This window comes from Drosophila guanche, unplaced genomic scaffold (assembly GCF_900245975.1).
Source record: "Drosophila guanche unplaced genomic scaffold, DGUA_6, whole genome shotgun sequence".
Lineage (NCBI taxonomy): Eukaryota > Metazoa > Arthropoda > Insecta > Diptera > Drosophilidae > Drosophila > Drosophila guanche.
In genome coordinates this window covers 2,208,338-2,224,592 of record NW_022995753.1, presented here as the reverse complement: position 1 = coordinate 2,224,592, position 16,255 = coordinate 2,208,338, and the positions used below count along the sequence as shown (strand labels likewise).

The following is a 16,255-nucleotide window of genomic DNA, read 5'->3' as shown; positions in this document are numbered from 1 at the left end:
ATGCATTTATGGCTGGTTATCCGACGGCACACATGCGGGAGGAGGCTGAGGGACGTACTTACTAGACGGCACATAAATCGTCCTGTCCCCTGACGACATTTGACAGCGACACTCATACATATGTCACCCTGCTGCTCCCCCCTGTACGGGGTCTTGTTTTGCATTTCATGTTTAACATTTTACAGCAGCGAACAGTTTGACAGTTTTTGTTATTTATTATGGATAGAAAGTGGCATAGAAAAACGCAAAGAGGATATGTTTGTGGAAGGGCATGCCCGAAAGTTCAACTATTCCAACTCCAAGTGCAGTCCTCGTTCTGCGATAATCTGTGCCAGCTCTCAAGCAATTGCAGTGCTTAAATGTTTCCTTTGTTGTTATTAGCTTAAGTTGCCAAAAGAGCACGAATATTTGCACATTTATGGAGACAGCAATTGGGCAGCAATTACAATGGAAAATGTGTGGAAAATGAACGGCGAACTGCAGTCGTTTGAGTGCTCAACTCCATGCATGTCGATGCATGTCGAGAGAGCGACGAGCACTTAGTAACGGACACGACCCAGAGCAGGATCTGCAATTACAGTCGCACAAGTGGGAGGGCAGTGGCAAGGAAGGATCCATAAAAAGGGCAAGTATCATTGATTATATTTAATAAAAGAGCGCAGCATCCGTGTATGCTGAGGCACACACACAAAGTAGGGTTGTCCAGGGACATGGCCAGTGCATTTGCATTTAAATTGTGAGGGAATCGGATGGGGGTCAGGGAGCCCTCAAGTACACATGCCACATACAATAAACATGAAATGCATTTTAGCCGTTGTGTGCACCCATGGAACAAAATGCCCAATTTGCTCAACGTACACATGTCCCACTCGAATGCCTAAAATGTTTCCCCGCACAGGGCACACACACGTGGCACGCATTCGCATTCGCATTTGCAATTTAAACTTGAATGCGCATAAATTAGTGGCGCACTCCAGCAGTGATGACAGTGCCAGGACAGGACAGAGAGTGCCATAAGGCGGCAGATATCACAGAGCACAGGGAGCATCACCGGGTTGAGATGCAGCCGCACAAATGGCAGTAACAGATATACGGAAGCTGCTTGGCCCCAACTGATGTTGGCCAAACATTCAACAAACCGAGAGTCCATAATGGGGGCTCAGGAGTGTAGGCATTGTGGATGCTCAGAGCCTAAGGCAAACAAAGAGATGCCTAATGAAGCGCACCCTGGATGCTCAGCAGGAGGAATTGCAGGCAGACCCCAATCGGGGGAGGTCACAAAAGCAGCTGTTTAAATGTGGAAATGTTAAGCTCCGAAATAAATGAAACTGTTTTACATCAGGCTGACAATTAATTGATCGTTTTTGTGGTTGCATCGTGGAGAATAACGGACCCACAGTGCTGATGCCAGCCCGAGCCACACCCCGGGTCAGGCAGCAGGCCGCATTCGGAGAATTTCTGTGGCCTTTTGGTGCAAACAATGGACCAGCAATAGGCTGGAATGTCCGATGTTCGACATGCCTTATGGCAGCTGTCCACAGGCGGGCATCGATTTGCATTCTCGTTTCCCGTTTGAGTGAGTGTAAAGTGCGCTTCCCTTTTCGGCACCGAGGAAATTGTATCCTTAAGTGATGTTCCATTTGTGGAGTTTCCTTTGCGACTGCGATACTCGATTGGAGCCATATTTCTGCATTCCTCATTTGCCATTGCTCAGTCTTAATTGATTTGCGTTGCCAGCGAAGGCTTCGCAAATATTTTGCTATAATGCAACTGTTGCCAGAGCCCGTGTCCTGGCAGCTGCATCTCCTGGTCAGGGGGCAGCAGTTAATGGCTCTGGCCACAAACATTTGTCCCGCCCTGCACCTGACTGGGCCCTGATGGCCTGCAGGCGGCCATCCTGCTGCCATGGAGAAAGGCTTTTTCTGCCAGTTGCTGACAGTTTCTTTCTGGGCTCCGGGCTCTGCCAGCTGCCAGAGAGAGCAATTTCAGGCCAAGTAAAAACCTGATTAATGTTCGCTATTCCATTTCATCTTTTCACACACCCTCGATCAGTGGCCCGACACCCACAGGGAATATTCGCTGCTGTGCCAGTCTAGGCAGATGTTGCAGACAGCAGAGAGCCCGAAGAGTACGGAGTAAGCCAGAAGCCAATGGGAATGTTGGACACGCTCGTAGTTGTCAGATGCTTTTGCAATTAAGCCAAAAGTATTTAACAATTTCAACTGTCCGGATTGGAGGAGGGTCGAGAGGGGCATATTTCGCAACCATTTGGCCTGGGACGAGTGTAAATGGAAATCGGCTCTGAGAGCAGGCGGAAGGAAATGCCCAGGCCCAGAAGGCGTTCGAGTTGAAACCATAAATCGCCCCTGGCGTCCGCTGACATTGTCAAAAATGTGTTGAAAATGTTACAACAAAACAACGACAACTGACAGCCGTAAAGAGCGTTAGACCTGCCCTCAGCAACGCCATCACCTCGCTGCCATTTTATAACCGACAAATTTCACACAGAGACTTGGCACGAGAATCATCATAAATCCACGCATGGAACGGGTCTGACAGACAGGAACAAAACGATTTACGGTCAGCTATCTGGCAGAAACACCATAGAGAGAGGGGTGCCCCTCCAGGCAGCACTCACTTTTCTGCTTAAATTCAGTTGAAATTTGCAACGTTCATTATCGCTTTTACTTCGACTTGGATTTGGGCAAATATTTAAATACTTTTCCGCTGCTAGCATGCAAATATTTGCTTCGGAAATACCTACGCACATATCGGAATTGATCGGCTAAATGTTTTCCCTTAGAATAAAGAAATTTGCACTTGGCTTTAGCATTTTCTGGCGTACTTTTTGGGCTCATTTCTTATTGTATTCCGCCTGCAATTTCACTGATTAAGTGCTGGGTTAGCGCTTTAGCTCCTCGAACTTGTGCTGTTCCTTCTTTGTGTATATTTTTCGCTTATTTTATGCATGTATTTGGCAGAGCGTGTGTCTGCTTGAGCACATGGAAGGCATATCAGGCCACTAGATTATAATTATCAGCCCAAAAATACGAATAAAGTAACAGAAACGAGGAGCAGCATTAGCGGTACTCTACATGTATGGAGACGCAAGAGAGTCTTGGATTTTATTGGATCGAAGCAGAATGGCCAAGGTCTTTGGCATTGATTGACACCTGGACAAAGCACAGACAAAGGGTAACATTGAATCGAAGCACTAGAGAATAAACAATCCAGTTGCTGGATTCCTCTTTTCCATCCTGCTGCCTGCTGCTGCTGTTTGGGGCCGAGGCTGGGCTTGCGGTTGGCTCCTACAACGCTCCAGCAACAGCTCAGCCGTTCCAGTGCTCAGCGTACAGAGGGTATTGCGGAATTGATGCGAATGTTGGCAAAACTCTTTCGCACATCCCAAAGATAAATCTTTCAAAATGATCTTCAACTCGTATCAAGCAATGGGTATCCCATGGTTGGGTTAAGCAGATTCAGCTGCCTCATGGCTGGTTATTTATGTATTTCATTTATTTAATTCAAATGTCTGACTGAGTTGTGCGCTCTGTGTTGGCTTCAGTCCCTGCTGCTGCTGATGGCTGGGTCTGCCTCTGTCTCTGTCTCTGTTTCTGTCTCTGTGCCGGGCCCCGTTCGGCGTCCGTTGTTTAGTTTGCTCGGCATTTGCATTTGTTGTGTGTCCTTCCTCAGCACAACTCTGGCTGCTGTTTGCTTGGGTGTTTTTCTTCATTAAATGCGTTTGAATTAATTTATAATTTGCTGACGCTTATTTATGCCCGGTACTCGAAGAGTAAATCGGATATCTGAGAGCATAGCAGACTGTCTGTCCGTTTGTCCGTTTGTCCGTTTGTCCGTTCGTCTGCCTGTTCGCAGGTAATTCCTCACCAATTTATACACCAACGAAAAGTAAGCTTGAAGCACTTAAAGTTTTTGATAAACAACAACGCAGATGGAAAGCAACCAACCTGAAAACAAATGTTGACATTTCCCTGCCCATCGATCACATGTGGTGTTCCGGAGAAAGCGGAAGCCTTTGGTGTTTTTTTCTTGGCCTAATGGCTTGCAATTGATTGTGACTTATTTTCGTGGCTAGTGGAGCGGGTGCTGTCAATATTCGATGAAGTTATTTTGTATTATGATTCGCTGGAGTCTCGCATTTAATGGTGAAACTGCACTAAACAATTTCACGTTTGGTTGAAGCCAAATCGAGATGAAATCAGGCGAAGGCTCAGCATTGGGCCTCGGCAATGCTCGGTGCTTAAGTCTCGATGTTGTAGCACCTTTGAGAGGGAAAAAGGAAATGGATTGAATGCGAGTATGTGCTGCAAACTGGGCCCTGGTCCGGGTAGCTGACTTGGCAATTGACAGCTGACAGCACGCTTTCTGCCATTCCCATTCGCATTGTCTATTTGGATTTGAAGTGAGCGCACGTGCTAAGTGGCAATCAATTGACAATTTCTGCCTTGTAATTGCCACACTTTTGCTACTCGATTGACGGCGACGCACTCACCTCAGCCATGTGTCCTTTACATTTATCTGTCCATCTATCCATTCGTGTGCCTTTCGTTCCCTTTCAATCATTGGCAGAAGAAATGCTGGAGAAAAGATGGCATGGGGTTAGCAAAAGCAAAAACAGAAGCACTTGGGAGACCAAAGCTATGGAAAACTCCTGGAATCAGCTTGAAAGTGCACTTGCAATATTTACATTTCTACTGGTCCAAGCATCCATATCCAACTCACAAGGATGTGAGTTTTAATTAAGAAATATCTAGCCCAAATGCGTGTGGCATTAAACCCAATTATCAAGCGCTTTGGGGGCCTCACAGCATACAAGTTAATTAATAAACTAAACCCAGGCCCGACTTCTATTCAATTAAGTTCAGTTGAGGTCCGGAGGTTCATAAAGATAATATCGATATCGAGTTGAATTGTGTGTGTTCGAGGCTGATTGGGTGTCCGATGTGTTCGTACATAATAAATGAATAAAATGAAATAAATGAAATCAAATATTCAAATATGCTCTGCTATTTTCCTTCATCAATGCCCCTAGACCTCGACCAGCAAAGTGTTCAACCGCAAACTGAGATGGCTCGTGGGTGCCACAGCCACAGCCACAGCCACAGCCACAGCCACAGCCGTAGGCATGATGTCAATGTATCCAAGATACCTTGGATTCTGTTGGCTTCTGTTAATCCAATCCTATTGCGGTCGCTTTGTAGTGCGTGCGATGTGTTGATTTCTAGCAAGAAACGAGAAGAAAAAATAAATAAACCAAGGCCACACATTGGCTCTGCTACAGGCTGGAGCGAGCTCTTTTGCTAATGAAATACTCTGCCCACTTGTGTTTGCTTTTGCAGACATCACAAACAAAAACGGCACCAAAAAAAGGGTTTGCCTGCCTGGCAGCTTCTTCATCTTGCGGTGGATCTGCTTCGGGTTTCGTGGGGCCGCATTAAAATTCAAAATACGTTCGCCAAAAGGCAAAAGCCAATTTCAACCTTCGCTGCCTGACAAAATTCATTTGGCAATCGACAGTGGCAGCAGGCCCAGGGTTATGGGTCCAGTTCCAGGACAACTCTGTTTTTCCCGCATTTCCTGAACCTCCTTTTTATTCAGAGCTCTCATCCACTCTCGCCCCAGTTGTTGTTGTCTTCGCTGCTGCTGGCTGTCCCTTCGCATCGTTTGCAGTCCACCAAATTGCTTGCTTCGTTTAGTTTTCCTCGCTCTGTGTGTGTGTGTGTGTGTCAGCTGACAGCTGTAAGCTCCAAATTGCACGCACCAGCGACAGCACCAAGTGTGTGGCAGGGAGCTTGCGTTAGATCTCTCTAAGACCCAATTGTTACATTTCTCCATCGCCATCTCCCATGACTGGCAATAGGGTATCTGCAAAGTCTTTCTTCTGCCATGCCGCATGCCGCATGTGTGCCGTGCCGCCTTATCTGGCATTTACGCACTGCAACAACATGAACAAAAAATGGCTATGCTTCATGAAGTTTTGCCATCAATATTCTGCTTTTCCCTGTCCTGGCATGTCCACCCCCCGCGGCATACATTTGTGAGTTGATTGTGTGTGTGTGTGTTATGAACACGTTGTGGCGATCAATTTTGCCATGAACCCTTGAACCTTATATAAATGTATAAATGTCAGTAAACAGCTAAAGGTCAACAGGCAGACAGACCTAAACCTTCCCGGAAAACTATGAAAACAAAAGGAGTACAAATCGGGAGCGATGAAGGGAATGCCACTAACTAAATGGTCACATGATGGTCAATCATTACCGCAGCATCAAGCCATAAATAGGTTCATAAACAGAGAATTTTGAAGCCTTTCTGCTGCAAACTCTTGATCCATCTTAATGGATATCTCTCCTGAAACTCTGTCTTGGCTTTGTAAGATCAAACACAAAAAAAGAACCAAAATGCCATCCACTTTATCGCATTTACGTTAGTCCGAGCGAAAATCGAGCAATTTCTATGCAAAAGTGACTTTGGCAGGACCCTTTGCCAGGGTCCGAGCTAGTTAGGAGCTATTTCAAAAACCTATAAATATGGAAATACTCACTTTGGAATACCGCAATGGATGGGAAAAGAGTCGGGCAACGAGAGAAAAAACTATTTGGAATTCCCTGGTACATGTATGGACTAGAGGATGCCCTCGATCGATATTAAATGTATTTGGATATGTGCATTTGAATCTTTCGTTTCCATAGTTATTACGTTCTGGTTTCATTGTTCATTATTTTCGTTTGATTTTTTGTTGCTTAAACTGCTGACATTCTGGCGCAAGAAAAGTGTGAAAATTGCACTAAATATTAAGTAAATTGATGGCATTTATTATTTACCACAATTTGGAACTATCATTTCCTATACTATTTTGTGAGTGTGCAAAATAAGCTTAGAAGCAATATACCCTTGAATGTGTGCCAGTAACGGGTACGAAACTGTTGTAAGCTCAGCCAGAAGACGAGACTGAAACGGGGATAAAACGGCACGGGCAGCGGGCAGCGGGCAGCGGCGCAGCTGCCGCATCACGTCACTCGAATGCGCAAACACAAAGAAAAGCACACGGGCCGAGGCCGAGGCCGAGGTCGGGCTTGAGCTTTGGCTTGGGCTTTGGCTTGGGCTTGGCTCAGTGTGGTGTGGCGTGGCATGGAATGGCTTGGCTTGACTTGGCTTGGCTTAGCTTAGCGTGGACCATCAAGACTGATGGCTATGAGGACGAATGGGCTGGTACTGCGGATGAGCTTGAAAGGACTAGCACTCTCAAAAGTACTTTGAAGATGCAGGCCACCCAGGCCTGGGTGCGTCAATTATAACAATTTATTGCTGAACAAAAAAAACTATTGAAATATGTCGCATACAATTATTTCCCTGCATCCTCAGATCATATAAACTGCTTCCTTCTACATGCTGTTTTTGTGCCCAACTGTCAGAGACTGGACTTCGGTCAGTGAGTAAGGCCAACTCCCACTCTTTCGCTGCAGCTCTGAGGCGGGCTTTGCTTATTACAAATCGTCGGACAGCTGTCCACTCTCCCCTCTGGCTGTTCCTGAAACTTCTGTGCGCTTTATTTGTGTTCTGTTTCACATCGTTAAAGATGTGAAACCGCCTGCAAAAGCTCACTCAAGTGAAAAATTTGAAAACGTCCAGTAAAGTGAAATGAAATGCGAGAAAGTGCAAAAAACACAAACACACACAGCGGCAGCGACAGCGGCAGAGGCAAGGCCAGAGAGCATTGTGGGTACGGACCTCAGAGAGAGAGAGAGAGCGAGAGAGAGAGAGGGGGGAAGAATCTGAGTCGGCGGAGAGGCAGAGCCCCATAAACGAAGCGGCGGAAGCTCACGTACGGCATATTAAATAAATTGGCAGGGGCTATGTGATGCGGTAAGACGGCAGGCAGTCCACACTCCCCACCCACCCTCTCTCTCTCTCTCTGTCTGTCCCTCCCTCCCTCTTGCTTTAGCTCTGCCTGTGGTGGACATTGCCCAAGCAGCCACGACCACTTCCGTTGGAAAGTTCTCTGAAGCGGAGTGATTAGGCCGCAGTCATTAGAGTTCCGCCCCCACAGTTGATCACTTGAACTGTTACGTGAGCCTAAAGAGAGACTTAAGCCCCCAGCTAAGCTGCAGCTCAAGAGTAACCAAACTTCCCATCGAATTAACAGTTATCGTGCGTTGTCGTCTTCTCTTAAACAGCATAAGGAAGTGGACACAGAAGCTGCTGCAGGTAAATGGCAGAAAATTGTTTACTTTTAACGCGCTCGCACCACGTTCTAGCAGTTCATCTTTTTCGAGTGATTTTCCTAATGCATATTTATGCATGTAGTATGTATGTATGTATGTATGTACATATGTAAATGTTAATGTACAACATGTACTTGGGTCGCACTTGTGCATCATCATTTGTTTGCGTCTGATTTAATAGCAGCAATGACACAATGTTGACGCCCGCCGAGGACAGGCAATTTAACTACTGCAATCCGCGTCAAGGACATGGGCATGACAGCCGGATAGACCGCCCCTCATCTCCCTCCGTCCGTCTGTGTCCCATTAGGCATGGTTGGGGCTTTTGTCTTTGCTATCATTATCAACACCCTCACCACCACCTGCCATGTGGCGCTCTTTTTTGTCTGTGTTTCTTTTTTGCTGTTGTTCCTTCCTTCAGCTGCTGTCCGTTATTGTTCTTGTGCCTGCTGTCTTTTGCTAGCTGTTGTTCTGCTGTCTTTGCTTTGCTTTTCGCCTTCGTTTCCACTCAGTTCAAGTGTTTTGATATTATGCTTTATGCCCTAGAGATGGAAGCGGGCACAGCACGGCTTCCACGGCTTCCACAAAGCTCACTTTTAATATGCTGTGAAAGATTTTGATATAAATATTTGTGTAGAAAAAAAGGGGAAACTTCACATGAAGCCATTTGCTTTCACTCTAAATTAAACGCAAGGGAAACCCAACAGGGTAGCACTCATTGGACCCATCGATCGTAGCCATTTTATATCACATTTAAGCTTCCATAACGGCGCTGTGACACGAGGACTTGGCCCCTGCGCATTATCGTTTTATGCCGGGGTTAGGCCGTAACAGTACCCTGTATAAAGGTCGGATACTATTTTTATTTTCTAAAAAAAATTTCACAGCTGCTGCTGCTGGCAACTGTTATACCCGACGGATATCCTTGGTTGGGACAAACACTCCTTGCCACGTCTTCATCATTAACATCTGCGCAGCAACCATGACAGTTGGCGTCCTTTTTCAAAATTAACACAAACACAAACCCCAGAGCCAGAGCCAGAGCCAGAGCCACGTGCCACGTGCCCCGTGCCACCACCCAGCACGGTCGAAACGGGTAAAAATAAAGAGCTGAAAATTAAGAGAAATGTCATTTATCACTGTATTAAATTCTATGCTAAATAACAGAGAATGTCCTGAATTAGAACGCAGAGCGCAGCGGAGAAAATGGATGCCAATTGTGGGATACATTTTTGTAACCAAAGAAAAACGCCTCAAAGTGCTGCACTTAAAGGGTTAATATGCACTGCTTTACGAGTATATCTGTTCAAGCGCACTGCTTGATTGCACGTGTTTACCCACTGGGCATTCCAAGCATCAAGTTGGCCTTGAAACTGCCCGAAATGTCAAATGATATATGAGTTAGGAGCTGTTCCAGTAGTTTTCCTCAGTTTTAATCCTACTTTCGAACTGTTCACATCATTCGGCTAGAACCAAATTTTGTGCATAAAAGCAAAAACAAAAATTGTCCCAAAAAAATAAAAATTGTATTTAAAATAATTGTTTTGAAACGAAATTGTAGAAACAACTTTGTGCGGCACAAAACAATGGCAAACTTCTCATTCTGGAATGGACAACCTGTGAACGCACCCCTGTACCCTCAAGTGGGAGACATGATGCAGCCGAATGCATCCTGCTACAGCGGTGGACAGTGGCCCACCATTGGCCACGACCAGGCGGCTCCCATGCAGAGGCACAACCAGGCACAGGTCTCGCATCAAGGTAGTTCCATGAACCTTTACGGAGGAAGCGGCATGCATCCGCAGTCGCAGCAGTCGCAGCAGTCGCAGCAGCAGTATCCTGGCATGGGTGGAGCTTCAATGGCGGGGCAGAGTCCCATGTCCATGCAGAGCATGATGGGCATGGGAGACTACAGCTCCATGAGTTCCCCCCTCACCTGTCCGGTACCGAACACCTTCTTTGAGCAGAACCAGGCCCAGGGATCGTACGAGCCGTGCATTGAGAACGGCGAGGCCTTCTGTGCCTACAACGGCATGGACATGGGCGGCAGCTACGGCGGCGGCATGCAGGGACAGGGCAGCGGCAAAGGTGGCTTCTGGTAGAAGCCGGAAAAGCAAAACCAAATTGTAAAGCGAAATAAATAATAAAAAGCATAAAAAGCATAACAAGAATCAATCAATACGCTTCGTGTTTTTAATAAGCGAATCAAAGATGAATGGGAATTGGCGAGCGGCACAGCGGAGACATCTTCCGCTTAGTCATTTTCGCTTGATTTGTATAATTTCCGATAGAGAAATGTCGAGCTGATTGAAACGTCAAATTTGTGAAGTTTATTTAACAGGTAAATTCAATGTCTGACAATAGTAATTTGAAACACTCAATGGGCTGAAAAAGAGCGTGCTTTGGGCTAAAGTATTCATCAAAATAATGCCATGCAAATGATAATAGAAACTAAAACTGAAAGTCTGTTCTAAATTTAGATGTCTATCAATCATCTCTAATTGATGATTGATGAATGTCCAATGAAATTGCTACTTGGGCAAACAGAGACTATTCGTTGAGAACTTTAAGAAAATAGAAATCTTTTTTGGCTACCCTCCTCTCTGAATATCCGACAATTGTTTAAGTAAATTGGATGGAGCCTCCTACAACTCAGTCATAGGTTTTAATCCCCCGCACGTGTTCCCAAGTAGCCCACAGTTGGCGAACTCTCATTGATGAAACACGCTTGACTAGCTCTTTCCCATGTCGTAATTATAACTTAGAATGGCCAGGGGGTTAGAACCCGTTTAGACAGAGAGATTGCTGGCGCTCACACGCAATCTCAGACTGTGTTATAAAAGGAGGCGCTGCGGTCCAATCGATCAGAGATCAGAAATAGTCGCTAACCGGGGAACAACATGGATCGCTGGCAAAATCGCTTGGCCGTCGTGACGGGTGCCAGTTCGGGCATTGGATCGGCCATTGCTGTGGATCTGGTCAAGGCGGGACTCACGGTCGTTGGACTGGCACGCCGCGTGGAGCGCGTCCAGGAGCTGCAGCAGCGCCTGCCCGCCACACGAAAGGATAAACTGGTGGCCCTGTACTGCGATGTGGGCAGCGAGAGTTCGGTGACGGAGGCCTTCGACTGGATAATCCAGAAGTTCGGCGCCATCGATATACTCGTGAACAATGCCGGCACTCTGCAGTCGGGCCAGTTGGTGGACATGAATCCGGCGCTTATGCAGCAGGTTATCCAGACGAATATCATGGGCGTTGTCCTGTGCACACAGCGCGCTGTTCGCTCGATGCGAGAGCGCAAATTCGATGGCCATGTGGTGATCATCAACAGCATTTTGGGGCACAAGACCATGACCGCCAGGGAGGACGTTCTGCCCGATGTGAATGTCTATCCGCCCAGCAAGCACGCGGTGACTGCCTTGACAGAGGGCTATCGCCAGGAGTTCCTAGCCCTGGGAACACGCATTAAAGTTACAGTGGGTTTTCCTCCTTGCCCATTCATTTACTTTCCCTACATTTTGTTTGTCTTTTCTTCCACGAATAGAGCATCAGTCCTGGTGTGGTGGACACGGAAATTCTACCGGATAGCATCAGGGATGCCATCAGCGGACGCATGCTTCACTCTGCGGACATTGCCCAGGCGGTCCTCTATGCCATTGGCACACCCCCACATGTCCAAGTGCACGAGATAATAATCAAGCCCCTGGGCGAGACCCTCTAGAATATTGTCCCTCAATTATATTCTCTTATTTTGTAAACTCTTTTTTTTTTGCGATTTTTTTCGATTGATTTTAAGATTTTTGTGTGTGTTTCTTGCATTTTTTTTTCACTTTTCTGCAGAATAAATAAATTGTTCTCTAGCACCAAATTGAAATTGGTTTTTAGTAGGTAAAAATGAGTACCGAGTAACGGTTATAAACGTTGAGACGCGCACGAACGCGACTCACAGCGTTCTTTTTTTTTTTTTTTTTTTTTGATAGAAATCAATTGGAGCTGCAGTTCGAGTTCATTGAGAGAAAAGTGCAGATGTAGCTTTAATAGACATGGCCAAGGATGAACGTATGTCCATGTGTATGCATGATGCCAGGTGCGTTGCGCCTTTGTCCTTGGAGCTGTGTCTTGTCTTTGTGTTGGCTCTTTCTGCTCCTGCACATGCTGCAGAAGCTTCTGCTTCTGTTCTCTCGCATTTGTCTAACAAATTGAGTTTCCGGACGGACAGACACAGACTCAGGGAAAAAGCAGCTCAAATAAAATCAAATGCGGTGGCCAGGAGCCAGCTACAGCTACAGCTACAGCTTCATCTCCGTAGGATGGCAGCAGGGAAGGACAGCTGGACAGCTGGACAGCTGGACAGCAGGACGCACTAATGATTTGGTTTTCTTATGCTTGGACTGTATAAAGTTATTGCCAGCAGTTCTGCCCCCAAATGCACATGACACTCTTTGACCACACAGAGAGAATTTCATTTATCTATTCTCAAGCCACCCAACAGCACCCCACCAGCCACTGGATAACGTTCGCCTTTTCTGGCCAAAAATTTCAATTGTTTCTTCGCTTCTACTGCGAGAGAGCCATTTGCCCGGTTGGACAACAAAAATTGTCAATTAAAGCCATTAGGGCCAACGGCAATTAGTTGGCTGACCATTTTGTGGAAACTCATTCCGGATGCCCGGATGGACCGTATTGTGTATTCTACGAGTATTTTCGTTTTTACTTCACTTAAAACCCAAAGCTATCTAAATGGCATCCGGCAAGATCTTTTTGCTAGGGACATTTCACACACATTTCTCCTTTTGCCTGCAAAAATAATGCATAAAAGAGTAGGAAGTGAGGGTAACCCAGTTCCGGCTGGGGTTTGCCAGTTCCAAGAACTATATACCAGGAAGCCACGTTTAAATACGATTATTTATGCAGCTTAAAACACTATTTGGCATAAAGTAGGAGTTTTTCCAGCTTGTCTTTTGCACCGACTATCCATAAGCTGCAGATCCAAATCCATTATAAGTTCCTCCAGAAGGAGAGTGTAACACGACTGTAGATGAAACTGCTAGAGTGCCAGTAAGGTCACAAAAATCAATCAAGCAATCATCCCCGTTGCAGGCGAGCATTTACAAGTTCTTCTTACACAAGTTTTGGTTGTTCTCTTGCCAGTTGAGATTGATAAATCTAATTTATTTATTGTCTACTGCCCTCGCATATTTCTCTGTCTCCGCCTTTGTTTTTGTCTGTTTTATTTGTCTATTTGGTGCCACATCCACAAGGCCGCAGGCTGTCAAAAGTTTTGCACTCACTTATCACCCCCACCAGTCCCTCAGAACAGATTCCACTCATAGAGATTCCATTTGCACATCCCATCTAATGCCAATTCCAATTAGGCTGTCATTATACAAATGAAACTGGCTGTGGAGAAACTTGTTCTGAGGCTTGAATTAGAATATTACTATGTGTTATTTATTAGCCAAAAACTGTTGATTAATTTGTTAACAAATTAATTGAATAATGTGAATGGCATTAGTTGTTTGGGGCTGCCCTGCAAACCCTAGAGCAGAATGCTCCATAAATAATTCACGCATGTTTCAGTATTTTTTCCGGTTTTTATGCTTGATATTTATTATTTATTTTTCGCTTATTTATCCCCTCGGCTCCGCAGCTGCTGCGGAAAATTAATGCAAATTCAATTAGTTCGATTCATTTCCAACAGAGAAGCCAACCGAATTCTTTGCCATGCTTAATTAGTATTAGTTTGTAGTGCGACAGGACTGGCGGCGAACGAAAAAGAATCTTAATTAAATTGCACACAATTTGATTTGCTGTAACATTTATGCATATATATTATTTCTTTTCATTTTTTACCGCTGCTCTCGGCTGTCAATTGCGTGCATAACTTATTTTCCAATTAAATTCATTGTCCATCAAAATCAAAGCAAGAAAAAAGCACTAATTAATTTACAATACAACAAAAATGAGAGTCAAGTGCAGCAAAGGAAATATGAATGAAATTAAATAAATGAATAATAAATGAAAATAATCTTTGCAATGTAACATTTATGAAATGTAACCCAAGTGGCTTTTTATATCACTTTTTGGGCCGAAGCATCGGGCGTTCCCTTCGATTTTGATTGTAGAATTGCAGGGGTTTTATTTAATTGTAACCTTTGTGCCAACCTTTGGCATCACAGAATCAATCACAATCCAGAGAATAAATCTCATAAGATGATGATATAAGGACACATGCAACGCTTGAGGCAGTGCCAGCTGCTGCTGCCACAGCCACTGCAGGCAGGCAGGCAGGCGGCACATCAAAATCAAAAAGGGAATCAAAATCAATGTCAATATTTTGTGAGCCAAATCGAGGCTGGCAGAGAAAAGGCGCCAAGTCAGTGCGGGGCCCGGCCCTACTGGGTGGTGGTTGGTGTCTGAGTTCCGGCTCTGGCAATAAGCGAAATGAGCACGTGCTAGTGGCTGAAACAAACTTGGCAAACTGTCGCCTGGCTCAAAGGATGCGGGCTGAAACAATAAGTATCAAACGGTTGGCGCAGGCTGACAGAAGGCAGCGGCTGAGGTAGACTGGCGTCATCATTTATCACGCGCGCGCTCCCAAACCCACGCACACACGCTGCCACCCAGAGAAAGGTCAAGCAAAGTGTTATCCTTGGAGATATCAAGGCTGTGTAAGGTGAGGAAAAGAGCCAGCTGTTACTCTCAGACCTTCGCACAGCCTCACAGACACACAGGGTTAGAGATGAGTGGCAGCGGAGTTCGAAGGCTCGAGTCTGAAAGGAGGATAAACAAAATCACTATCGAAATGAAAATATCAATGATATGTGAAATATACACACATTGTATGGCCTCTCCTACTCCCATTTCGTGCGATTATCATCTCAGAAGCGGGTCATCATTAATAAAAGTACATTTTAGGGCAGCCCTTCCCTTCCCATCCCATGCCATCCCAACAAACTCACAGTTTCTATCTGTAAATGTTCTCTTTGATTTTATCGCTTGATATTAAATATGAGACAACGAAAATCAGTTTTAAAACTATATTAATTTTACTCAAATGCTCATTAGCTCGGAGCTAAAGTATGTGTTTGCAATTGATGGAAACGAACTGACTTTTGATTCATTTGTTGGTCCCACTTTTGAAAGAGGAATATGCAAGTTAATTCTTGAAACTGTCCTAAAACTTCACCACCATTGAACTAATACATTTCCCATTGAAAATGATTGAAAATGTTCTTCACACACAGAAAGATTTACCATATTTTCGGCGCGTTTCAATTGAAGGAAAGATATTTATTGAAATGTTTTTGGGAAAATTTATTTAATTGTGTTAGTTCTTGCTTGCATTATTTTTAACGCAGATTTGATGCCGGATTACACACGTAAGTATCTACCATGGCCCAAGCCTCGTGCTGGGGATGTGCGAAGCTCTTGAGGGTCTTTTACCATTGAATTTGTTTAAATAATTTGCTTGCACATTAGTTTATATGCTCGTGTATTATATATTTATATAATGTTATAAAATATATTTCATTAAATTAATTATTTTTTATACATCAAAATAGTTTCAATAGCACAAATTTTGTTTCTGTTGTTTGCTGATTTTTCTTTTCTTTGCGGTCACTGCTGACGACACACGGCATGGAGCGAGATGCAAAGAGCGAAGAAAAAGAAAGAAAATGTGCGACTAATTTGTCTATGCGTATGGCAAATAATATTACGAAGTTTGTGCCAAAACAAAATAACATTTAGCTTGGAAAAGGGAAAATAGGAAATAGGAAACACCATTTTTGGCATCTCGCTCTGCTGCATCGTGATGGGAGTGTTGGACTTGAGTTCAACCAGGAGTTGATCCATATTTCCGCCATTAATTGGCGCCATTCTTTGCGATTGCTTAAAATTCTTATTTAACACATATTTTAAAAGTGTCTCTTGCTTTGCTCTTCCTGATGGATTCGATAAAAAAAACACAGTGGGTTAAGGTTTAAAATTAATGACAGAGGAGTGAA

At 44.7% G+C, this 16,255-nt stretch overlaps 2 protein-coding genes and 1 long non-coding RNA gene across 3 annotated transcripts in view; all 3 read left to right on the top strand.

The window, feature by feature from the left end:
* Nucleotides 1-16,255, top strand: part of LOC117588650 — a 47,894-nt gene that overhangs the window by 3,793 nt on the left and 27,846 nt on the right. The gene's annotated exons all lie outside the window — the stretch shown is intronic.
* LOC117588646 lies at nt 9,685-10,376 on the top strand. The gene has a single exon (XM_034280079.1). It carries the CDS (start codon nt 9,833-9,835, stop codon nt 10,346-10,348), a length of 516 nt encoding a protein of 171 aa, XP_034135970.1. The 5' UTR covers nt 9,685-9,832; the 3' UTR covers nt 10,349-10,376.
* LOC117588644 (farnesol dehydrogenase) lies at nt 11,101-12,017 on the top strand. The gene is made up of 2 exons (XM_034280077.1): nt 11,101-11,722; nt 11,791-12,017. Exons 1-2 carry the CDS (start codon nt 11,147-11,149, stop codon nt 11,965-11,967), a joined length of 753 nt encoding a protein of 250 aa, XP_034135968.1. The 5' UTR covers nt 11,101-11,146; the 3' UTR covers nt 11,968-12,017.